General features: G+C 43.1%; 1 protein-coding gene across 1 annotated transcript in view; it reads left to right on the forward strand.

Annotated features, from left to right (window-relative positions):
- The window catches only part of PNPLA7 (patatin like phospholipase domain containing 7), an 864,087-nt gene that overhangs the window by 653,480 nt on the left and 183,641 nt on the right, over nucleotides 1-26,966 (forward strand). Inside the window, exon 24 of the mRNA XM_033959965.1 lies at nucleotides 637-805. Within this exon, the coding sequence (XP_033815856.1) occupies nucleotides 637-805 (169 nt within the window). The remainder of the gene's footprint in view (nucleotides 1-636; nucleotides 806-26,966) is intronic.

The following is a 26,966-nucleotide window of genomic DNA, read 5'->3' on the forward strand; positions in this document are numbered from 1 at the left end:
ATTGCTGATTTTCTGCCAAGCCATACCAAATTGTTGACCTGGAACCTTTTCAACCTATGGCAAATTGCTTCCCTTGTTTCTCACTAAAGTAAGAGTGACAGGTGGAAGTCACCACTGGCCCTGACCTAGCACTTTGTGGTGAATATTTTTGTTGTTTTTAGAAAATCACTAAAGTCCTCGGGGATCTAGGTTTTATGCCCCTACCATAGCCTATCCACATTCAAATTTTTTTGATAAGATCTTGGATGAATCAAAAATAGGCATTTGCACATAGTCTTAGTCTATAACAATTGTGATATAAGTTTTCAGAGCTGATTAACATGTCATAGGAGATCAGCTTCTGAAATTTTTTGATCTACTTTGACCTAAAGCTTAGGGCTCCTTTTACTAAGCTGCGATAGTGGTTTTAGCATGCACTGAATTGCCCTGCGTGCTAGATCCTAATGCCACCATCGAGCTGGCGTTAGTTCTAGCTGCGTAGCGTAGGTTTAGCGCGCGCTAAAATTCTGCTTGTGCTAAAAACGCTATCGCAGCTTAGTAAAAGGAGCCCTTAGTGCTTTTTGAATATGCAAGAGCCTTGGATAATTTTTGTATTTAATGCTAAGATATGTACCTTTCAAAACTTTTGTGTTGCAGTGTGCATGAGTATAGGTTGTCGAGCTGGTTAGGACAGCAGGAGGATAATCATCGTATAGTATTGTACCAGTCAGACAGTAGCCTGACTCCCTGGACCCAACGCTGCATTCGACAGGCTGACTGCATCTTGATAGTAGGAATGGGAGATCAGAAGCCTACTGTTGGGGAGGTGAGTGGACATTTTATTATGATACTGAAGGGAGATGGAAGTATGCGGTGAAAAGGGGAGGCCTAATAAGGAACAGAGCCAGAGCAAAAAAATATAAATAAAATAATTATATTGATGTTAAGGCAAAAGTAAGTGTACAACCACAAAAAAACAGGGAGGAATGGAGGGAGGTATAGTACAAGGATTCAAAAATATCACTCCAAAACAAAAGCACCACACAAGCCAAGAAAGCTAGCTTATTACTTAAGCGAAAGAAAAGCCTCAGACAAACGGAGAGGTGTACCCACACTCTTCCACCAAAGCATCATAGGCAAAAATCTTTTGCACAAGTTTAAAGTTAGCATGTAGGAACATGTAGTTTAAAGCACAGTTAGGATCTGCGTATTGATAGCCTGGATTTGGCACTAAGTCCCTGAAGCAGTGGTTACCGGCCACGAAACGATCGTCGGCCTGGCCTGATTGTGTTCAGTGATTTTTACCATTAATCATTCTCGGCTATTTTTTGCTCCCACCTGCTAACTTTAAACTTGTGTGAAAGTTTTTTGCCTATGATGCTTTGGTGGAAGAGTGTGGGTATACCTCTCCATTTGTCTGAGGCTTATCTTTCGCTTAATAAGCTAGCTTTCTTGGCTTGTGTGGTGCTTTTGTTTTGGAGTGATATTTTTGAATCTTTGTACTAAGGCAAAAGTAAGCACATTAGTAACATATATTAAAACATTTAACTGTGTGTTAGGTGGGGAGTAATCAAAAAGCCTATTTCCATGGGTAAACCAGAGCTTTACTTGTGGAAATGGTGCATAGAAAGATACCATCCAATATTTAGCAGGCAGTGGGCAGCACTTTAACTGCTTGCTGACGGTGTTCAACCCAGATATTCATTGCCGGGCTGTTTCTGTTAACCAGCATTGAATTTCCAAATTTTTCAACGCTGGCTAGCACATAGCCACTTAAAGCGTTATTCAGACATAACCAGCCATGGCTTAGCAAGAAAATATGGGCCTGCTTTATATGTGTATAACAAGAAACTTGACACTGATCCCTCCACAAAAGGGATGCAAGACAGAAACAAAAAACTTGTGGAGAGTTGATGTCCAAGATGCAGTGGCGTACCTAGCATATGTGACACCGGGGCCCATCATTTTTTGGCCCCCGCCCCCCATCTGTACGAAAAACATGATTTTTAGTAACAAGCCACACGTCACACATGAGTACCTAGGAAAAGGCAGCATCTTACATATTGCAGTGAGCAGTACATCAATGCACCCACTAAACAAGCCAGACTAGTACAGATCAATCCTACACCGTCAATCCAAACAGAAAACCATGTCTTTCGAACACACAGAACACAGAAAACACCTTCACCTAGTATGGAATATGTCATCACAAACTAACCCCTCCCTCTTTTACAAAACTGTAGTGTGGATTTTAGCCACGGTGGTAACAGCTCTGATGCTCATAGAATTCTGAGCATCAGAGCTGCTACCACCACGGCTGGCGCTAAAAAACTCTCCACAGTTTTGTAAAAGGGGGGATAAAATAGAAATATATAGACAAAGGTTAAATTGAACAAGCAAGAAGCTGGACTCTGCATAAAATGCAACACCACAGAAATAGTGACACATGTCTCCTAAAGCAATAAATAAATAGAGAATTTTTGTTCTACCTTTGTCTTCTCTGGTTTCTGCTTTCCTCATCTTGTTACTGTCTTCCTTCCATCCACTGTCTGCCATCTCTCTGCCTCTCCGGCATCTTCTGTCCTTCTATGCCCCTTACAGAAACTGTATGCCTCCTCCTTCCATCTCTCCTTTCACCCCCATTGGTCTGGCATCTCTCTCCTCTCCTTCCTTTACCTCTCTTCTGCAATCCCTTTCTTTCCTCATTTTCTTTTTCAATTTATTTTCTGCATCCATCTAGATTACTACCCTCTCATCAATTTCCTTTTTTAACTGTCTACCTACAGCTCGCCACCTCTTTCCCTCACCCCCTCCAGTATTTCCCTAACTCAATCCTTTTCCCCATCATCTGTCCTCTTCTCTATCCCCACTTCCATCATCTGCCCCTTCCCCTACTTCCATCATCTGCCCTCTTCTCTCTCCCCTTTCTCCCCACTTCCATCATCTGCCCCCTTCTCTCAGTCTCTCCATCTACCATAGGCCCATCTTTCTCCCTTCCTCACCTTTCCGATTTTGGCAACAAGATCTGCAACCCCCCTGCAATGACACTTAAGATCGGCAATGGGCCTCCTACCCCTGGCATTAACAGAACTTCAGATTGGCAACGCGGTGCTCAGTCAATAGCAGAAACAGGAAGCTGAATCAGAGGGAAGCTTTTGACGTAAGCACTAGAGAATGACACGGGGAAAAAATCTGTCCCCGTCACTGCACCATCCCCTTCACCACCCCATCACCGCCATCCCATTCACCACCCCGGTTGCGTCAGAGATGACCTTTATGACAGCCACATGCAACTTCAATACTCCAGCTGCTATAAGAAGGTAATTTAGTCTTGCGCCCACAGGGCAGTTGGTCGGTCGGGCAGGTCTGGCAGGCAGGCAAAAGCGCCATAAAGGTAAGAGGACCTATCCGGCTATGTACCCCCTAAGGCTGCACCCAGGGCGGACCGCCTCCCTCCCCCCCCCCCCCTTGGTACGCCACTGCCAAAATGAAGTCTTTATTAGAGCAAATAGATAATCCACATAAAAATGTCTAGGGCCTAAACCACTAGAAACATATGGACCCAACACGGTCCATGATTCGACACTGTCTTCCTCAGGGGTTCCTATAGGTCCTATGAGCAGGCTTGTGGATTAAATAAAAATGACAACTCCTGTGCTGTGAAGCCTGGCCACTTAAGTTCTAATTGGGACTTAAGTGGTAACTCTCCCAACATCAACAACTTTTATTTTTCAGTGTTTACCAAGCATTCTCTGTCATTCCAGCAGATGAATACAAACAAATGGGTTATGTCTCCCACCAGCAGGTAGAGATAGAGCACAATGAACTTCTCTCTGCTATATAGGATGGATAAGTATTCTCTATCTCCCACAGGTGGATAAATGAATATTTCCCACTCTCCTGGATTTGTTTGGCCGTGCTCCTGTTTTCAAATTTCATTCAGTGAGCAGAGGGTCCAGGTTGGGGTCATGGCATAGGTAGCACCAGGTCAATTCCCACCTCCGTTAGATCCCAGTGCGACTGGCTCCCATCCTCCCTCCTCTCCTGAAGGATTGCAGAGCAGCCTGTTTGAAGCCTCAAACCCAAGGGAGCCAGCATTGCCTCCAAAATGGACCTGCAGCCCTATTGTTGCGGTATTGAGGGACCAAAGCCTACAACAGCAGCCAGGGATAAGTGCCTCAGTGTTCCTGCTGCTTTGCTTCCTGCTGGGGGAGTAGCAACCATGCCCTGTTTCTTACAGTCTCTGTGGTTTCCCATGGCATTTTTCTGTTCTGCTGGCAGCCTCCTGCAGTGTGAGAGAATACTCCTGTGATATATAGATTGGAATATAGCAATAAAAGGTCATGAGCCACCAACCACATAAAATGCTGCTCCTGTTGTGGAAAGTGGAAAGCAGTATCAAGCCTCTATGCTAGCTGTTCCCTGGTGGCAGGGGCATGCTAGCTGTTCCCTGGTGGCAGGGGCATAGGGCCACTGCAGCGTTGGTCCACTCAGTAAGAGAGGATATTTTAGATGGTCTTTCGTCAGGGGGGAACTCTGTCAGTCTTGAGCTAAAGGGCCTTGTTCAGCAGCAGCAGGCAGCACACCAAGGAAGTTCTTCTGCTCCTCTGGCTGATCAGGCAGCCCTTGGGTAGTGTAGCCCTAGTAGTATAGCATTGGGGATCCCAGGAGCCCCAGGGACACCAGTGCCTTTCTCACCAGAGTTTATTCTCCTCCTGCATCAGGCATATCTCTGTAAACAGACTAACTCCAGTATGGGACTGTCAGTGGAGGCTTCACTGACTTTGGGAGACCCAGCATACAAACTCCATTGATTGGAGGTGTACCCTATATCAGGGAGCTTGTCCTTCTCTTCAGTGGTCAACAGACGTGGGGTCCATAACATCAGACTCTGAATCCCTGGTGGAGGCCATAGAGAAGGGGGGAGTTACCCCACTACTACTACTATTTATGAAAGGCATACGCAGCGCTGTACATTTTAACATACAATAGACGGTCCCTGCTCAGAAGAGCTTACAATCTAATTTAGACAGGACATTTCGGGGTTGGGGAGATTATGGTAGAGGAAATGATACAGTGGGTATAGGTATCTGACAGCAGTGAATGGAAGTTAGGAGTTGAAAACAGATTCAAAAAAGTGGGCTTTTAGCTTGGATTTTAATGCTGCTAGGGAGGGAGCACAACGTATTGATTCAGGCAGCCTGTTCCAAGCATATGGCGCCGCAAGAAAGAAGGGATGGAGTCTGGAGTTGGCAGTGGAAGAGAAGGGTATAGATAAGAGCGGCTTGCCTGATGAACGGAGATTACAGGGAGGAGCATAGGGGGAGATAAGTACACTTCTCTCTCCCTATTCAAGGGAGTTAGGGGCAGAGCCGGCCCGCGAATAGAGAAAAATCGCAAATAACTTGTGGCCGGCTCTGACCCATCCCCGGTCCTTACCTGGTGGTCTAACGGTGACGCAGGGCAGGAAAGATCTTCCTACACTCCTGCCCCCTGCAGAGCCATGCTGCTGAGTTCCTATGGTTTCACTAGAACAGGAACTCCCTGTTGTAGTTTCGTAAGACCACAGGAACTCACAGCACAGCTCTGCATGGGGCAGGAGTGTAGGAAGATCACTCCTGCCCCACGTCACTGCTAGACCACCAAGTAAGGTCCAAGCTCCGATCGCCCCCATGTCACCCCCGATCGCCCCCCCCCCGCCACCTCTGATCGCCTCCCTCCGCCTCCGATCGTCCCCCCCACCGCTTCCGATCGCCTCTGATCGCCTCCCTCCAAGTCCTGGGGCCATTTTTATTTGATGACAACGAGTGATTCTGAGGGGGGGGCCTGGGGAAAAAAACACAGATAATCGAAACCGTGAACATCGAAACCGTGAATAGGGAGGAGGAAGTGTAAAGAGAGATTTGGGGGGGGGGCTTCAGAGCGAATGCACTTGTAAGTCAGCAAGAGGAGTTTAAAATGTATTCGGAGATGGATGGAGAACCAATAAAGTGACTTGAGAAGAGGGTAATGTGAGAATAGCAGCTCTCACACAATATGAGTCACACAGCAGAATTTTGAATGGATTGAAGGCCTGAGAGAAGTACGTTGCAGTAGTCTAAGCGCGAGGTGACGAGAGCGTGGATAAGGGTTTTGGTCGTGTGTTCAGAGAGAAGAGGACGTATTTTGATAATATGGATGAGGAAATAACAGGTTTGGTAGTTTGTTGGATCTGAGCAGAGAAGGAAAGAGAGGAGTCAAAGTTGATCCCAAGGTTGCAAGCCAACGAGACAGGGAGGAGGATAGTGTTATTCACCAAAATATAGTAGGGCAGGAGGGGGAGGTGAGTTTAGGTGGAAAGATAAAGAGTTCAGTTTTAGCCATATTCAGTTTGAGATGGTGGCGAAACATCCAAGCAGCAATGTCAGACAGGCAGGATGAAATTCAGGCCTGAATTCCCTTAGAGATATCCGGCGTGGAGAGATAGATCTGGGGGTCATCAGCATAAAGGTGATATTGAAAACCATGAGAGGAGATCAGCGTACCAAGAGAGCGGGTATATATGGAAAAGAGAAGAGGGCCCAAGTAAGATCTTTGGGGTATGCTGATAGACAGCAAGATGGCAGCGGAGGAGGATCCACCGTAACATATGCTAAAGGTATGACGAGAGAGATAGGAAGAAAACCAGGAGAGAGTAGAACCCTGGAATCCTAGTGAGGACAACACGTCGAGGAGGTGGTGATCAACAGTGTTGAAGGCAGCAGACAGATCGAGAAGAATGAGGATAGAATATAGTCCATTGGATTTGGCCAGGAGCAGATCGTTAAAGACTTTAGCAAGGGAAGTTTCAGTAGAGTGAAGACTGTGAAAGCCTGATTGAAGCGGATCAAGGAGTGTGTGGCGCAGTGGTTGGAGCTACAGCCTCAGCATCCTGGGGTTGTGGGTTCAAATCCAGCGCTGCTCCTTGTGATTCTGGGCAAGTCACTTAATCCTCCATAGCCCCAGGTACGTTAGATAGATTGTGAGCCCACCGGGACAGATAGGGAAAATGCTTGAGTACCTGATTGTAAAACCGCTTAGATAACCTTGATAGGCGGTATATAAAATCCTAATAAAACTTGAAAACTTGAATATTAAGAGAGGAAAGGAAGTCCAGGCAGGATGGGGAGGAAGAAGATAGGGTGGTAGTTGGAGGGGGATGTAGGGTCTAGCGAGGGCTTAAGTAGGGGTGTAACTACAGCATGTCTGAAGACATCAGGAACTGTAGCAGTGAGCGAAAGGTTGAGGATGTGACAGATGGGAGTGATTACAGCGGGAGCGATGGATCCAAATAGGCAGGTAGGAATCGGATCAGAGGAACAGGTGGTGGGTTTGGAGAAGGAGAGAAGGTGAGTAGTTTCCTCTTCTGTAACTTCAGAAAAGGAAGAAAGGGTCATAAGGGTTGTTGAAGGGAGGTCGATAGAGTAGACAGTTGGCAGGGGTGGCGGGGGAGATGACATTGATGAGAATTCAAGGTGGATCTTGTGAATCTTTTTGCGGAAGGCTCTGCAATTAGGGTTTTCAGGAAGGAGGAATTGCTTTCCTTTACTTTCCAGACTAGAGGCCCTTAATATTTCTAACCCTGAAGCAGCTACCTCGACCTCAGCCAATACTAAGATGGCAGTTCTAGGCACCCTTCTAGATACTCCCCTGTCCACAAAGCTATCCTACTTAGGATAACATATGAACAAGTTATTACATATTCTAATTACATTTCATTACTTGTCAAAACTCAAACACTAAATAAAGCATACAAATTATCCTAAGGCTCTCTCTACCAGTTTAACATAATAGGATTTAATTAAGCAGCTCAATAATAAGATGCAGACAGTAGTCCAGCAGCAAGAGGGGATATATCCAGTCTTTTGCACCAAGTGTCGCATGTATGATTATCTCCCAGTTGTTGAAAAATTATGTGTGCTCACTGCAAAAAGGTCCTGACTTTCAGAACAAGTCTGTTCCCTTGAGGCTAGAGTTGCAGACTTGGAGCAACTGCAATAAAATGAGGGAAATGGTTGAAAAGAAGCTAAAAGGGTCTGTGGCAAAGGTCAGAAGTGTAATCCAGGTGTGGATGTTTAAAAATACTATCATGGAAGCCCAGACCAAATTTATTCCACGTATTAAAAAGGTGGAAAGAAGAGAAGAAAAGAGCCGGCATGGTTAAAAGGTGAAGTGAAAGAGGCTATTACAGCCAAGAAAACATCACATAAAAAGGATCCCAATGAAGAAAATAAGAAGAGACATAAGCACTGGCAAGTTACATTCAAAGCATTGATAAAGAAAGCTAAACAAGAATAAACTCATAGTAACAATTTTTTTAGGTACATCAAAAGCAGAAAACTTGTGAGAATCCATGGGATCATTGAATGATCAGGGAGAAAAAGGTGTGTTCAGGGAGGATAAGGCCATAGTGGAGAGACTTCGGTCTTTACGGAAGAAGATGTACAAAATATTCCTGAGCCAGAAATGAGGTGATGAGGTGGAAGAATTGAAAGAAATCTTGTTGAACCTGGAAGACATACTAAGCCAAGTCAACAAGTTAAAGAGTGATAAATCACATGGACCGGATGGTATACATCCCAGGTTACTGAAAAAACTCAAACATGAAATTGCTAATCTGTTAGTGATCTGTAAGCATTACATTACATTACATTAGGGACTTCTATTCCGCCTATACCTTGCAGTTCAAGGCGGATTACAAAAGAGCTGATTGGACATTTCCAGTGAAGTTACAACAATTTTTTTTTGGTTACAAAAGAGGAGAGATAGTTTGATAAATTCCAGAAGAACTTGCAAATTAGATAGTAAATTGACTGGTCGTTACTGTGTGATATAATAAATAGATTACAGTTAGAGTACAAATAAGATTACATTACATTTCAGGGATCTGTATACTTGGTTGGTGTTTTGGGGAGGAAGAAATTACCTAAGTGGAGGTTTTGGGGGAAAATTTATCTGGGAGGAGGGGGAAGGGGAGGTTAAGATATCTGGATAAATTTTTTGAAAAGCAGGGTTTTGATTTCTTTTCAAAATGTTTGAGGTCGCCCGTTGCCGTCAGCAGTTTGGAGATGGAGTGGTTAAGTTTTGCTGATTGTCAAACATCTTGTCAAAAGATTGTCAAACATCTTCTTGCGCTGAGTGCCCTTGAGTGGAGGGAAGGCAAAAGGGTTCGGAGTTCTTCTTTGTCTTGAAGTGAGGATCTGGTTTAAGCGGTTGTTTAGGTAGGAGGGGACAGAGCTGTTTAATACTTTGAATAATAGACAGTAGAATTTGAATTGAATTCGTGCTTGCATAGGTAGCCAGTGAGAGTCTAGGAAGGCAGTTGTACATAAGAACATAAGCAATGCCTCCACTGGGTCAGACCCGAGGTCCATTGTGCCCAGCAGTCTGCTCACGCGGCGGCCCAACAGGTCCAGGACCTGCGCAGTAGCTCCCTATCTATACCCCTCTATCCCTTTTTCCAGCAGGAAATTGTCCAATCCTTTCTTGAAATCCAGTACCGTACTCTGTCCTATTACATCCTCTGGAAGTGCATTCCAGGTGTCCACCACACGCTGGGTAAAGAAAAACTTCCTAGCATTTATTTTGAATCTGTCCCCTTCCAATTTTTCCGAATGCCCTCTTGTTCTTATATGTTTTGAAAGTTTGAAGAATCTATCCCTCTCTACTTTCTCTATGCCCTTCATGATTTTGTAGGTCTCTATCATGTCTCCTCTGAGTCTCCGCTTTTCCAGGGAGAAGAGCCCCAGCCTCTCCAATCTTTCAGTGTATGAAAGGTTTTCCATGCCCTTAATCATTCGTGTCGCTCTCCTCTGGGCCCTCTCAAGTATTGCCATATCCTTCTTAAGGTACGGTGACCAATACTGAACACAGTACTCCAGGTGTGGGCGCACCATTGCCCGGTACAACGGCAGGATGATTTCTTTTGTTCTGGTCGTAATACCCTTCTTAATAATACCCAACATTCTGTTTGCCTTCTTCGCGGTTGCTGCACATTGTGCCGTTGACTTCATTGTTGAATCCACCAGTACACCCAAATCTCTTTCAAGGTTACTTACCTCTAATACTAATTCCCCCATTTGGTAGCTGAACATTGGGTTCTTTCTCCCTATATGCATGACTTTACATTTCCCTACATTGAAGTTCATCTGCCATTTATTTGCCCACTCCTCCAGTTTGTTTAGGTCCCTTTGTAGGTCTTCACACTCTTCCATAGTTCTAACCCTTCTACAGAGTTTAGTGTCATCCGCAAATTTTATAACTTCACATTTCGTCCCCATTTCCAGGTCATTAATAAATACATTAAACAGCAGCGGTCCCAGTACAGACCCCTGCGGAACTCCGCTCGTGAGCTTCCTCCAGCCCGAGTAGTGACCCTTCACTCCAACCCTCTGTCTTCTGCCCGCCAACCAGTGTTTGACCCATCTGTGTACGTCCCCTTCCACCCCGTGGTTCCACAGCTTCCTAAGTAGCCGCTCATGGGGTACCTTGTCAAAGGCCTTTTGGAAGTCGAGGTAAATGATGTCTACGGGTTCCCCTTTGTCCAACTGGCTGTTCACCCCCTCGAAGAAATGCAGTAAGTTTGTTTGGCACGATCTTCCCTTGCAGAAGCCATGTTGGCTCGCTTTCATCAGCCCATTTTTTTCGATGTGCTCGCAGATGCTGTCCTTTATCAGTGCTTCTACCATCTTGCCCGGAACCGATGTTAAACTTACCGGCCTGTAGTTTCCCGGGTCTCCTCTTGACCCCTTTTTAAAGATAGGTGTAACATTTGCCATCTTCCAGTCCTCCAGGATCTCTCCAGTTTTCAAGGATAGGTTGCAAACTCGCTGGAGTATTCCCGCTATCTCATTTCTTAGTTCTTTAGTACCCTAGGGTGGATTCCGTCCAGGCCTGGTGATTTGTCACTTTTCAATCTATCTATCTGTTGGAGGACATCCTCATGGCTCACCTCTATTGTTGACAGTTTTTCTTCTTGATCACCATGGAAGATCACGTCGGGTTCTAGTACCCTGGATGTGTCCTCGCTTGTAAAGACTGATGAGAAGAATTTGTTTAACCTGTCGGCTACCTCTTTTTGCTCCTTTATCACTCCCTTTTTGTCTCCATCATCCAACGGTCCTACTTCCTCCCTCGCCGGTTGCTTCCCCTTAACATATCTGAAGAACGATTTGAAGTTTTTTGCCTCCCTGGCCAGCCTCTCTTCGTATTTTCTTTTCGCTCTCCTAACCACTTGATGACATTCTCTTTGGCGTTTTCTGTGTTCCTTCCAGTTTTCCCCAGTTTGGCCCTTTTTCCATTTCCGGAATGAATTTTTCTTGTCTCCTATCGCTTTCTTCACCTCATTGTTTATCCATGCAGGGTCTTTTGTTCGGTTTTCTTTTGCACCCTTTTCTAAATCTGGGGATGTACATATGTTGTGCTTCTTGCACTGTGCCCTTGAATAGAGACCAGGCTTGCTCTACAGTTTCTCTTTTCCTTGAGCTATTTCTGAGTTTTTTCCTTACCATTGCTCTCATAGCATCATAGTTCCCTTTCTTGAAGTTGAACGTTGTCACTGTGGTTCTCTTCCCTTTTGCTGTACCTACTCCTAATTTGTACTGGATCATGTTGTGATCGCTGTTTCCTAGTAGTCCTACTACTTCCACTTCTTTTGCAGGTCCCCCTATTCCGTTGAGGATTAGGTCAAGAGTGGCATTTCCTCTTGTTGGTTTCTTGACAAGCTGATCCATAAAGCAGTCCCTCACAGCCTCTAAGAATTCTGTTTCCCTCGCACAGTTCGAGTTTCCAATATTCCAGTTTATCCCGGGGTAGTTAAAATCTCCCATTACTGTCACGTTCCTGTTGTTTCCTTCCCGCCTCAATTCTGCTGCCAGATCTTTGTCGTTTGCTTCCATTTGTCCAGGTGGACGATAGTATAGACCCAATCTTATGTCAAGGCCATTTTTTCCCGGTAATTTAACCCATAATGACTCCAATCCTTCCGCCTTTGGTCCTATATCCACTCCAGATGAGGGAATGGTGTCTTTTATGTATAGTGCTATTCCTCCACCCTTCTTGTGGGTCCTGTCTCTTCTATAGAGTTTGTACCCTAGCAGTACTACGTCCCATTGGTTATCCTCATTCCACCATATGATCATATTTTCTCAGGGAGTAGATCAGTTTGAGGGCGGTGTTTTGTATAGTCTGAAGTTGTTTTATCATGTTGGCAGGACAAGGTAGATAAAGGGAATTGCAATAGTCCAGTAGACCTAAGACTAGGGATTGGACAATTAGCCTTAATTGTGCTGGGTCAAAGAATTTTCTTATTTTATGTAGATTTCTCATAATTAAAAAAGCTTTCTGGGATGTCTTATTGATTTTGGACTGCATTGTGCAGCATCTGTCTATCGTTACTCCTAGGAGTTTGAATTCGGGCTGTTTTGGTTATTTGGTGTTTTTAATTTTCAGTTCTGTAATGGTGGGAGTTTTGGCCTTTTCGAGCAGAAGGAATTTTGTTTTATTACATTACATTAGTGATTTATATTCCGCTTGTGCCTTGCGGTTCTAAGTGGATTACAGATTAAAGGTCTGGATATCTCCAGGAGCGTTAAGGTACAAAGTATCAAGTTGCAATTGTTAGTCTGGTCATTTCCAGGAGAATTGTAAAGTAAAGAGAGATTATATACTAGGTTACTGTGATGAGTAATAGTACAATCGTGATGTTGTAGAGAGTTATGCAATGTTGAAGGTGTTGCTGTGGTGGTAGTGATGGTGTTCATAAGAGCATTATCTTGTGCTTTAGAGAGTATTTTCTTGTGCTATAGTGAGGTTAAGATGCTGAGAAGTGTTTTTTGAAAAGATGAGTTTTAATTTCTTTTCGGAATACCTGTACTTTAATGTCTGTTGTTTTGATCAGTAGATTGGAGATGGTAGTGTCAATCTTCGCTGCCTGTGTTGCTAAGAGGCTGTCGTATGGTTTCTTGCGTCGGGTACAGTTGAGTGGGGGGGTAGTTGAATAGGCTCTGGGTTCTCCTTGTTCTGGATGTTAGGTTATGGTATAGTCGGTTGTTTAGGTAGCTGGGTGCTGTTCCATGGGTTACTTTATGTAGTAGACAGTAGAATTTGAACTGTGATCTTGCTTTTATCGGTAGCCAGTGTGAGTCTAGGTATGCGTTAGTGATGTGGTCATATTTTCCGAGGGAGTAGATGAGTCTGAGGGCCATGTTCTGAACTGTCTGTAGTTGTTTTATCATATAGTTTGGGCATGATAGGTAGAGGCTGTTGCAGTAGTCTACCATACTTAGTACAAGGGATTGTACTAAAATCTTGTATTGATCTTTATTGAAAAACTTTCTTATTTTTCTTAGGTTTCGCATTGTGAAGAATGCTTTTTGGATGATTTTGTGGATTTCAGTCTGCATTGTGCAATTTCTGTCTAGTTGTATTCCCAGAATCTTAAGAACATAAGAACATAAGCAGTGCCTCCGCCGGGTCAGACCACAGGTCCATCCTGCCCAGCAGTCCGCTCCCGCGGCGGCCCAAACAGGTCATGACCTGTCTAAATCACCAGAAGGGGCCCCCATGCCACCTTGGTTTCCTATTGAGTCCTATCTTCCCATCAAAGTCCTAGCCCTCCGGTCTTGCACATGCACGACCTGGTTGGGATTCTATATTTATTTTCTGGTTAGCTTTCTCAGTATCCCACGATCCTTTTATCCTTCAGGAATCCGTCCAGTCTCTGTTTGAATCCCTGTACCGTAATCTGCCTAATCACTTCCTCCGGTAGCGCATTCCAAGTGTCCACGACCCTCTGGGTGAAAAAAAACTTTCTTGCATTCGTTTTGAACCTATCTCCCTTCAGTTTCTCCGAATGCCCCCTCGTACCTGTTGTCCCCTTCAGCCTGAAGAATCTGTCCCTATCCACCCTCTCTATGCCCCTCATGATCTTGAAGGTCTCTATCATATCACCCCTGAGCCTCCTTTTTTCCAGAGAGAAGAGCCCCAGCCTATCCAACCTCTCAGCATATCGGCAGTGTTCCAGCCCTCTTACCAGTTTCGTTGCTCTCCTTTGGACTCTCTCAAGTACCTCCATGTCTTTCTTGAGGTACGGCGACCAATATTGAACGCAGTATTCCAGATGCGGACGCACCATCGCTCGATACAGTGGCATGATGACTTCCCGCGTCCTAGTTGTTATGCCCCTCTTTATGATGCCCAGCATCCTGTTGGCTTTTTTTGAGGCCGCTGCGCACTGTGCAGATGGCTTCAGTGATGGATCCACCAGCACACCCAAGTCTCTCTCAAGATTGCTTTCTCCCAACAATGTCCCTCCCAATTTGTAGTTGAACAACGGGTTCTTTTTCCCTATATGCATGACCTTGCATTTTTCCACGTTAAAGCGCATTTGCCATTTGTTTGCCCAGTCTTCCAGCTTGTCTAGGTCCCTTTGCAGGTCCTCACACTCCTCCCTGGAGCTAACTCTGCCGCACAGTTTGGTATCGTCTGCAAATTTTATAACCTCGCACTTTGCTTCCTTTTCCAGGTCATTGATAAATATGTTGAAGAGTAACGGCCCCAGCACCGATCCCTGTGGCACACCGCTTGTGACTCCCCGCCAGTCAGAATATTGGCCCTTTACTCCGACCCTCTGCAGTCTACCCGACAACCAGTGCTCGATCCATCTGTGCACATCCCCTCCCACCCCGTGGTTCCACAGTTTCCTAAGCAGCCTTTCATGTGGCACCTTGTCGAAAGCCTTTTGAAAATCGAGGTAAATGATGTCTATGGGTTCCCCATTGTCCACCCGACTGCTTATTCCCTCAAAGAAGTACAGAAGGTTCGTTAAGCACGACCTTCCCTTACAGAATCCGTGCTGGCTTGTTCTCAGTAGGCCATTTCTCTCAATGTGCTCGCAAATGCCGTCCTTTATCATAGCTTCTACCATCTTCCCTATAATTGAAGTCAGGCTCACCGGCCTGTAGTTCCCGGGGTCACCCCTCGATCCCTTCTTGAAGATAGGTGTGACATTCGCCAATTTCCAGTCCTCTGGTACCTCTCCAGTTTTCAAGGATAGGTTACAAACATGCTGGATTGTGCCCGCTATTTCTTGTCTTAGCTCCTTTAGAACCCTTGGGTGGATCCCGTCCGGACCTGGTGATTTGCCGCATTTTAACCTGTCTATCTGTTTGAGGACATCCTCCTTACTTACCTCTATGTGCTCCAATTTTTCAGCCTGTTCCCCACTCATGAGCTCCTCTGAGTCCGGTATATTAGATGTGTCTTCTCTTGTGAAAACCGACGAGAAGAATGTGTTCAACCTCTCAGCTACCTCTTTATCCTCCTTAATCACTCCCTTCCTATCCCCATCGTCCAACGGCCCCACCTCCTCTCTCGCTGGTCGTTTCCCCTTTACGTAACTGAAGAATGCCTTGAAGTTTTTCGCCTCCCTGGCCAGCCCCTCTTCGTATTTCCCTTTTGCTTTTCTAACCTCTCGGTGGCATTCTTTTTGGCATTTCCTGTGCGCCTGGTGATTTTCCTCCGTTGGGTCCTTTTTCCATCTCCGGAAGGATACTTTTTTATCATTTATTGCCCTCTTTACTTCTGTTGAGATCCAAACCGGGTCCTTTGACCGCTTATTCTTGCAGCCTTTCCTGAAACTGGGGACGTACATTCTTTGTGCTTCCTGCAGGGTGTCCCTGAATAGGGTCCAGGTGCTTTCCACAGTCTCCATCCTAAAGATGTTTCTGAGCTTCTTCCCCACCATTTCCCTCATAGCAACATAGTTCCCTTTCTTGAAGTTGAGCGCAGTTGTTGCGGTCCTCCTTACTATGGGTGTCCCCCTTTCTAATGTGAATCTGATCGTGTTGTGGTCACTGTTGCCTAGTGGTCCTCCCACTTCTACCCCTCTTGCAGGCCCCCCTAATCCGTTCAGGATGAGGTCAAGAGTAGCCCTCCCTCGCGTCGGTTCCCTGACCAGTTGCTCCATGAAGCAGTCCCTTACAGCTTCTACAAATCCTGTTTCCCTATTACAGTTGGAGTGACCCGTACTCCAGTCTATCCCCGGGTAGTTGAAGTCCCCCAACACTATTACCCTTCCAGTCCTGCACTCCTGTCTCAGTTCAGCTTCCAAGTCGTGTCCGACTCCTTCCGGCGTACCAGGTGGGCGATAGTACAGCCCCAGTTTTATGCCTGCACCCTTGTTTCCCGGCAATTTGACCCATAGCGATTCCAGCCCCTCTGCTTTCGTTGCCATATCCGTCCCGACCGAGTAGATAGAGTCCTTTATATATAGTGCTATGCCTCCCCCCTTCTTGTGGGTCCTGTCTCTCCTGTAGAGCTTGTACCCCGGCAACGCCACATCCCATTGATTCTCCTCTGTCCACCATGTTTCTGTAATTCCAATTATATCTAGGTCTTCCCCCTTGGCCACGACCTCTAGTTCACCCATCTTGGCCATGAGGCTTCTTGCATTTGCGTATAAGCACCTTAGGTCCCGTCGTTTTTCCTCCACCTCTGTGTGCTTTGCATTGGGTACTTGATTGTGTTTAGTTCAAGTTCTGTGAAGGATGGTTTTTTTTCCTTCTCTAGTAGTAGGAATTTGGTTTTATCCGAGTTTAGTTTCAACTTAAAGTTTGACATCCATTTTTCTACCGTTTCCATTGTTGTTTTCAGGCGTTTTATGACTAAGGGGTCTTGAATGTCAAAGGGGAGAAGGATAGTAATATCATCCGCGTAGCTGAATGAAACTGTGTTTAGGGCATCTAGGGTTGTGCCAAGGGATGCTATGAAGAGGTTGAATAGTATGGGCGACAGCGGTGATCCTTGTGGAACTCCACATGGGTTTGACCAGGGGTCAGATAGTTGATCTTTTGACTTGACTCTATATGTTCGAGTTTTTAGGAAGCCTTGGAACCAGTTGTGAACATTTCCAGAGATTCCTATTGCGTCTAGTATTTGGAGTAGTGTGGGATGGTCTACTAGGTCGAATGCAGCAGAAAGATCGAGTTGGATGAGGAGTAGCTTGTTTCCTTTGCTAAGGTGTTGTCGTACTATGTCTAGTAGTGTTACTAATAGGGTTTCTGTGCTATGGTTAGTTCTGAATCCGGATTGTGATGGATGCAGTATGTGGTGGTCTTCAAGGTAATTGGAGAGATGTTGTGCGACAAGACCTTCTGTTAGTTTGATGTATAGTGGGATAGAGGCGATTGATCTATAGTTTGTAGGATTGTCTATCGGACCTTTGGAATCTTTCAGGATAGGAGTAATTATGATTTCGCCTAGTTCCGGTGGGAAATGACCTTCCCTTAATGTAGTTTGTAGCCATAGTGTGAGGCTCGCTTTAAATTTAGTGGAAGCTGTGGCTAGTAAGTATGGGGGACAGTTGTTCAGGTCACATGAAGATTTGCTGTATTTTTTATAAAGCCTGTCCAGGTCTGACCATTGTATCGTTGGGAAGTTTGTCCAGATCCTATCTGCTGAGATTGCTTCATCTATTGTGGGATTAAATTGTATCTCGTCTGTGTTGATTCGTGAGCTGTTGAATGTGGATCTGATTGTGATGATTTTGTGTTTGAAATATTCCGCTAATTGGGTAGCTGTTGGAGAATGGTTTCCTTGGGTGGCGAGGAAAGGTTTGGTGTCAGTGAGATTTCTTACGATGTCAAACAGTTATCTTGTGTCTGGTTTTTCGATGCCGATGAGTTTGGAATAGTAGTTTATTCGTTTTTCCTTCAGTATGGTTTTGTATTGTTTGATTTGGATTTTCCATTCAGTTTTGGTGTGATTTTGTTTCTGTTTATTCCATGTCCTTTCTAATTGTCTGCATTTCCTTTTTAGTTGTAAGAGTTCTTTGTCAAACCATTTGTTTGATGGTCTGTCTATTTTATTTTTGTTTTTTATTGGAGCTAGTTCATTTAGTGTAGATTCACTGAGAGTACGCCAACTGTTTATGAAGTTTTTGGGGTTGTTGGGATCTATTTTGGGATCCACTGTGTTCCAGAATGTGGTAGGTTCAATTTTCTGTCTGATCTTGATGTGTGTTTTCTTTGGGATGGGTTTGTTGTTGCTTTGAGCTCAGTTGATAGTGAATGTGTATTTGTAATGGTCTGACCAGAGGGTAGGGTGCCAGGAACCGTTTGAGATGTGGATATTTTGTGTGTTATGATTTGGAAATGAGTAAGCTGCTATATCAAGTTGGTGTCCTTTTTCGTGTGTGGGTTCTGGGTTGAGAATTTGGTAGGATAAGGCGTTGAGGTATGAGAGTAAGTCCTCAACTTGTTTGGAGGATTGATCTTCTAAGTGGAGATTTATGTCTCCGAGTATTAGGTTATGTGTAGAGGAGAGAGAGTTCTGAAACATGAATTCTTCAAGTTCTTGTTTAGAGGTATTCCATTTCCCTGGTGTGATGTAGCAAAGAAGACAGTTCAGATTTCCTGTGTGTGAGTTATAAGAAATTTGGCAAGCTAGCAGATCTAGATGTGGGGTGGTGTACTTGGTTAGGACTTCAATGTTTAGATTGTTTTTTATTATGATTGCTAGACCTCCTCCTCTTCTGTTTTCTCGACATACTAGCTCTAGTTTATATCCATTTGGGCAGAATTCAGTAATGCTTGGATCTGAATCTGAGGTGAGCCACGTTTCGGTTAGGAAGAGGCAGCCTATATTGTCTTTGATCAGCCAGTCCTTGATTAATTCGGCCTTTGGTCTGATGGATCTGATGTTCATATATGCGCAGGATATTGCAGTGAATTTTGTGTTGGAGGTAATGGTTGTGTTGGTGGTGGTTCTTGGTGAAGTTTGGTGTTTTTGTGTGCTTGTGTTAGGCTTTGGTGGTGGTCTATTTCCCCAGGTAGTGGGAATGCTAGCTTGGCTAGATATTGGGCATGGAGTTAGCGTTCTAGGGGTATGGAGTTTCCTGGTATGTTGCACATGTCTGTGCGTTGTTGTTAGTATAGGGATGGTGTGTGATTGGTAACCTGCAGTTTTCCATTTTGCTATGAATGTGGCGATTAGTATGAGGACAAGAATGAGTTTGGGAGTACGCGTTGCCATTTTTTGTGGATTTAGCGTTTTAATATGCAGTTTGCGTTGAGCGTATGAGTGGAGGTATGGGTTGAATTTAGGGTTCTGGGTGATTGCTTCACTCACCACTTTGTTGTAATTGTTGTTGGTGAGGTTCGGCCAGGGTCTTTGGTGCCAGGGTTTTGAGCGCTTCTGGGTTTCTTGCTGCTTCCTGCAGGCGCTTCACGAAGGCGCTTCACGAAGGCGCGCGCGCGCCTTCGTCGGTGCGCCAAACGGCTGTGCGCCGTTGGCGCTTTGTATTTTTAATGTCGGGTCCCCCGCTGGTCAGGGAGAGGGGCGGAGCAAGGGCTCCCACGCTAACCTCTCCTCGGATCTCCTGCTGGTGGCTGGTGGGGATCTGGAGTTTAATTTCAGTTTGTGGTCTACCATCCATTTTTCCACTGCATCTAGGGTTGTTTCCAGCTTTGCTGTTGTGGTGGGCTCTGTTGGGTCGAAAGGGAGGAGTATGGTGATGTCGTCTGCGTAGCTGAAGGATGTAACATTTAAGTTGTCTAAAGTGGCTCCAAGGGAGGAAATAAAGAGGTTGAAAAGCGTAGGTGATAGAGGTGATCCTTGTGGAACACCGCAGGGGTTGGACCATGGTTCTGATTTGATATCATTGGTCTTTACCCTGTAGGTTCTTGATTTGAGGAAACCTTGGAACCAATTGTAGACCTTGCCTGAGATCCCAATGGCGTCATGTATCTGTAGCAGTATGGAATGGTCGGCCAGATCAAATGCAGCGGAGAGGTCAAGTTGTCTCTGGTACCTGAAGACTGGAAGGTGGCCAGTGTTAAACTGATTTTTAAAAAGGGTTCCAGGGGAGATCTGTGGAATTACAGACTGGTTAGTTTACCTCAGTGCTGGGCAAAATAGTGGAAACAATTATAAAAAATAAAATTGTGGAACATGTAGATAAACATGATTTAATGAGACAGTCAGCGTGGGTTCAACCAAAGGAGGTCTTTTTTCACCAATTTGCTTGACTTTTTTGAAGGTATGAATAAACATGTGAATAAAGGTGAGCTGGTTTATGTAGTGTATCTAGGTTTCCAAAAAGCTTTTGACAAAGTTCCTCCTGCGAGGCTCCTAAGAATATTAAAGAGTCATTGGACAGGAGCCATGTTGAATTGTGGATTAAGAACTGGTTATCGGACAGAAAACAAAGGGTAGAGTTAAATGGCCATTTTTCTCAATGAAGGAGGATATATAGTGGTGTACTGGGACTGATTCTATTTAACTTATTTATAAATAATCTTGAAATTGGAACTACGAGTGAGGTGATTAAATTTACAGATAGTAACATAGTAAATGATGGCAGATAAAGACCTGAACGGTCCATCCAGTCTGCCCATTAGTTATACCCATTAAAAATACATGATTAAATTAACTTGTCTCTTCTTTGATATTTCAGGGTCATAGAGTGTAAAGTCCACCTAGTATTGACCTAGGTTCCAAATGCTGAAGTTGCCATCCAAGCTCACTCAAGCATATCCAACCATCCTGTTTGCAGGATATCTACCATAATGTCTGGCCAGTTCCAAGTTAGTGGAGTTCCCACTGATGCCCTCCCCAGTCCAATCCTACACCAAATCATCACACATGGGACACAGACCATGCAAGTTTGTCCAGTACCGACCTTAGCTCTTTAATTTACATTCTTCTTTTTCTAATTAGAGATCCTCTATGATTATCCCACGCTTTTTTGAATTCCATCACCATTTTCCCCTCTACCACTTCCCTCGGCAGGGCATTCCAGGCATCTACCACCCTCTCTGTGAAAAAGAATTTCCTAACATTGCTCCTGAGTCTTCCTCCTTGCAACCTCACATTATGCCCTCTAGTTTTACCATTTTCTCTTCTCTGTAAAAGATTTGGTTCTATATTAATACCTTGCAACTACTTAAATGTCTGTATCATATCGCCCCTGTCTCTCCTCTCCTCTAGACTATACATATTTAGGTCTACCAGTCTCTTCTCATACTTCTTGTGGTTCAAACTCCTTATCATTTTCATCGCCATTCTCTGGACGGCTTCAAGTCTTTTTATATCCTTCACCAGATACGGCCTCCAAAACTACATAAGAATTGCTGTTGCTGGGTCATACCAGTGGTCCATCATGACCATCAGTCCGCTCACGCGGTGGCCCTTAGGTCAAAGACCAGTGCCCTAACTGAGACTAGCCTTACCTGCGTACGTTCTGGTTCAGCAGGAACTTGTCTAACTTTGTCTTGAATCCCTGGAGGGTGAACGCAATATTCCAAGTGTGGCCTCACCAACGACCTATACAGGGGCATCAACACTTCCCTTCTGCTGGTTATTCCTCTTTCTATACAGCCTAGCATCCTTCTGGCTATAGCCACTGCCTTATCACACTATTTAGATGCCTTTAGATCCTCAGACACACTCACCCCAAGGTCCCTCTCTCTGTCAGTACTTATCAGCCTCTCACCTCCCAGCACATATGATTCCCTTGGATCTCTACCCCCCAGATGCATCACTCTGCACTTCTTCGCAATGAATTTTAGTTGCCAGATGTTAGACCATTCTTCTAACTTTTGCAGATCCTTTTTCATAAGAACATAAGAATTGCCGCTGCTAGGTCCATCGTGCTCAGCAGTCCGCTCATGCGGCGGCCTTCTGGTCAAAGACCAGTGCCCTGAGACTAGCCCTACCTGCATACATTCTGGTTCAGCAGGAACTTGTCTAACTTTGTCTTGAATCCCTGGAGGGTATTTTCCTCTATGACAGCCTCCGGAAGAGCGTTCCAGTTTTCTACCACTCTCTGGGTGAAGAAGAACTTCCTTACATTCGTATGGAATTGTTCCCCTTTCAGTTTTAGAGAGTGCCCTCTCGTTTTCCTTACCTTGGAGAGGGTGAACAACCTATCCTTATCTACTAAGTCTATTCCCTTCAGTACCTTGAATGTTTCAATCATGTCCCCTCTCAATCTCCTCTGTTCGAGGGAGAAGAGGCCAAGTTTCTCTAATCTTTCACTGTATGGTAATTCCTCCAGCCCCTTAACAATCTTAGTCGCTCTTCTCTGGACCCTTTTGAGTAGTACCGTGTCCTCCTTCATGTACGGCGACCAGTGCTGGTCGCAGTACTCCAGGTGAGGGCGTACCATGGCCCGGTACAGCGGCATGATAACCTTCTCCGATCTGTTCGTGATCCCCTTCTTTATCATTCCTAGCATTCTGTTTGCCCTTTTCGCCGCCACGGGATAACGTCAGCACACTCCATTTTGATATTTAAGCCGGCGGTTTTTTAGCCGCTACACGAATGAAGAAGTAAATAAAAATTCTTCATCTTCCTTCATATATGGCAAGTACCCTTTCCTGCGATGTCTTTAGAGAGATTTATTTTACCACTGTCGTTTCAGAAGCATGCTGTACAACTACAATTATGATTGATTGACATTTATGTTTTAACCAACAGAGTACAAGACTTTTTGTCCAAATCACATCAACACCCTCATGTGGCAAACCTAATACATTAAAGGGTTTCAAAGAGGGACTAGATAAATTCCTGAAGGATAAGGGAATTGAAGGCTACAGATAAATGAGGACACAGGAGCAAAAAAGGGCATAGATAAAAGTGAAAAAAGGGGTTTTTCAGGATATAAGGGAGTAGGAATCAACGGGTTAGACAAAAAATCACTCTACAGGTCATGGACCTGATGGGCCACCGCGGGAGCAGACCGCTGGGCTCGATGGACCCTTGGTCTGACCCAGCGGAGACAAATTCTTATGTTCTTAAGTCGTTTAGACTTTCTCTTGGGTTCCTTGAAAAAGACCCTCGAAACATGGTCCATGTCAGGACCTGTTGAAACATCTAAAAGTTAAGTGGGAATTCCTTTTCTCCTCTTTTTGCCATCGAAAAATAGATTTAATTGTTTGAATAGCACATTTACTTAAACCTTTTCACTTAAGTAATACACAGTGGGTTCGGCTATAGGAGCCTAGGCTCCTGGTCGGGCACACAATTCTGAGTGTATGTGAAAATTTCACTTGTTTTTCAAGTTTCTTAATTTCAATTATTGACCTTGCATTTAAGGAGTCTTTATTTAGCAGTACTATAGTTGATTCTTTTGACTTCTTAAGCCTCCAACATTTTCTAGTTTAAGTTTTTTATTGATTTTTTTTCATTTAACAACAAGTGTCATAAATTTTCATACAATATCCTTAAAAGAATTAGATACAGCATTGAAGTCCCTTAGGGTTGGATCCACTCCAGGTGGAGATGGTTATACAGTAGAGTTTTATAAATCATTTCAAAACATTACAATGCCCTATTTATTAAAATTATATCAGACACAACTAAATAAAGGTTATATCACAGGTACTATGGCTGAATCAATAACTATAGTTTTACCTAAGCCAAATAAAGATCCCACTTTGGTTTCAAATTATAGACCTATTTCTTTAATAAATGTAGATGGAAAAATTTTGACCAAGGCATTAGCATTAAGATTGGCTAAAGCTCTCCCTTTCATTATTGATATGCATCAGACAGGTTTTGTTGCTCAAAGACATTCATCTCATAATACTAGATTGGCACATCACATGTTATATTTGACAAAATCCATTAATGACCCAACATTCTCTATTTCATTAGACGCTGAAAAAGCTTTTGATAGAGTGGAATGGACCTTCATGTTTCAGGCAATGGAATGGTTTGGTATAGGATCCGGTTTTATACAAATAATAAAAGCATTGTATAACTCCCCTGTTGCTAGATTATACATCAATAATAATATTTCAGAAAAATTTATTTTGCAATGGGGAGTTAGACAAGGATGCCCACTATCTCCACTGCTTTTTGATATCGTTTTAGAACCCTTGTTATTAGCTATAGAACAAACAAGGGAGATACAGGGTATTCCACATTCAGATAGAGAATATAAATTATCAGCATATGCTGATGATATTTTACTTTATTTGAGAAATCCGGAAACAACCATTCCAAATTTGCTTGAATTGATTGAAAAATTTGGAAAATTTTCAGGATATAAAATAAACTGGAATAAATCAGAAGTACTTCCACTCAATGTATATTGTACAAAAAGTCTATTTGATTCATTTTCTTTTATTTGGAAAGAAGAAGGAATTTGGATTACAAAAACTGTAGATGAGACAATGAAAATTAATGAAAAAAATATATTACAAAAAGTGTCAGAAATGTGTGAGCAATGGAATCCTCTGTGCATATCCTGGTGGGGGAGAATACAAACTGTAAAAATGATGATATTACCATTAGTTTGTTACCAAATGGGTATGATACCAATTTTTTTTCAGGGGTCATTTTATAAAAAACTGGATAAGATGTTAACAAAATTTATTTGGCTTGGAAAAAACCCCAGAATTGCTCTAGTATCATTACAAAGACCAATTGCGGAGGGAGGGGTAAATTTTCCAAATTTTTATAGGTACCATCAAGCCTATATTATGCGTCAGGGTATGTATTGGATCCTCCCAGAACCCATTGAACATATACCAGATTGGTTCTAGTTAGAATGGAGATTAATGTTTCCTTTACGTCTAAGTCATGTTATCAGTATTCAAATGCCAAGGTTATATAAGGATCACAAAATATTGGTTGATACTTGGAAAACTATAAGATATATAAGTAATCTAACTCCTATTCCAATAACTAAATCAACGACTCAAACAATATGGCTCAATCCAAAGATCAAAGTTGGCGGTTTTAAAATTATCTGGAAACATTGGATGATTGCTGGAATTCGGATTTTAGAAGATGTAATAAATAAAGGTAAACTGCTTGAATTTTCACAATTGCAAAATAAATTCGGTTTGAATAAATCACAATATTTCAGATGGATGCAATTGAAGCAGGCCATTCAGGTAGGGTTCCCTGAATGGAAAAATCTTAATAATTATCATAATATAGAATTCTTATGTTTTCAGATAGATTCCATGGGTCACCAGGCCGCAAGGTGGTATAAATTAATATCTGAATTTGTATATAAAAAGAAAAAAAATGGTCTTAGAGATATTTGGAGCATTGAGATTAAGCATCAGATTAATGCATCTCAATGGCCACGACTTTGGTCTTGGAGGATAAGATGTACACTGTCAGCATCTATGAGACAAACTTGGTTTTTTATTTTACATAGAGCTTTATGGACCCCTACACGTTTACATAGAATTGATAGCTCTAAGTCTAATAGATGCTGGCATTGTCATCTTGAAGCAGGGACATTAGATCATCTTTTATTCTATTGTCCATTCATATTAACATTTTGGAAATTAATTTGGCCCCAAATCAATAGGATGTTAGAAAATCCTGTAGCCTTGACATACGATACAACTCTATTTGGTACTGCAATGAGATCTCAAAGTCAAATTTCATCAAATAACAACAAACTTTTATTTATAATGACTGGAATAGCAGTACAACAAATTACACACAATTGGAAAAATTGTGACAGATTGAACTATAATTTTTGGTGGAACTCAGTTTGCCATATATATAAAATGGAACATACATTTGCAACACAAAAAGGATATATGGATAAATTCAAAAAGATTTGGGGACCATTAACAAAATATTGTAATAATTGAATTTCATTTTCCCATAATAAGAAAATAGTTAAAGAAGAAAGGGAGGGAGGGGATATGGGAGGGGGATTTATACTCTTTATTATAAATAAAATATTATTAATAGATGGTATTCTTACATGAAAACAATAATAAAGGGAGGGGAAAAAGGTTAATAATTTAAAAAATAATTGATAAAATCATTACAATATATATGTTGTATAACTTTATAAGAAAAATAATTACAGTTATATGATATATAAAATCATAAGAAATATAAGATAAGCCTCCAACATTTTGATACAACATACCTCCCTACTGCACTTTTTGTGACTGAGTCTGCACAAATGAAAACTTGGAACTGCTGTTAAAGCATATCCAGTACACAAAGTACAACTGGAACATCTGTGGTGATCTTAAAGTAGTAGCTCTGCTACTTGGAATGCAGCTTGGATATACCAAGTACTATAGTTTTATTTGTGAATGGGACAAATCTGCTAACTTTAAGTTCAAGTTTTATTAAAATTTGATTTGATCACTTATCACGTGTTTCTAAGCGAAGTACAAGATACATTTTTTTTAAAAATAAAAACAAAAAGAGTCATGCAACTTAAAAGTTATTCTCACTAAACTATTTTAGACAATACAAATATATATACTAACTGGTACATAAGGGCAGCGGAGGTAGAACTACAATTTGTTTATAGAAAAGAGAGAAGTAACATAAGAATAGCCTTACTGGGTCAGACCAATGGTCCATCAAGCCCAGTAGCCTGTTCTCACGATGACCAATCTAGGTTACTAGTATCTTGCCAAAACCCAAGGTGTAGCAATATTCCATGCTACCAATACAGGGCAAACATTGGCTTCCCTCTTGTCTTTCTCAATAACAGACTATGGACTTTTCCTCCAGGAACTTGTCCAAACTTTTCTTAAAACCAGCTACGCTATCCGCTCTTACCACATCCTTTGGCAACGCGTTCCAGAGCTTAACTATTCTCTGAGTGAAAAAAAATTTCCTCCTATTGGTTTTAAAAGTATTTCCCTGTAACTTCGAGTGTCCCCTAGTCTTTGTAATTTTTGATGGAGCGAAAATCGATCCACTTGTACCCGTTCTACTCCACTCAGGATTTTGTAGACTTCAATCATATCTCCCCTCAGCTGTCTCTTCTCCAAGCTGAAGAACCCTAACCATTTTAGTCTTTCCTCATACGAGAGGAGTTCCATCCCCTTTACCATCTTGGTCACTCTTCTTTGAACCTTTTCTAGTTCCACTATATCTTTCTTGAGATAAGGAGACCAGAATTGAACGCAATACTCCAAATGAGGTCGCACCATGGAGCGAAACAGGGGCATTATGACATTCTT

Source organism: Geotrypetes seraphini, chromosome 10 (genome assembly GCF_902459505.1).
Source record: "Geotrypetes seraphini chromosome 10, aGeoSer1.1, whole genome shotgun sequence".
NCBI classification, from domain to species: Eukaryota; Metazoa; Chordata; class Amphibia; order Gymnophiona; family Dermophiidae; genus Geotrypetes; species Geotrypetes seraphini.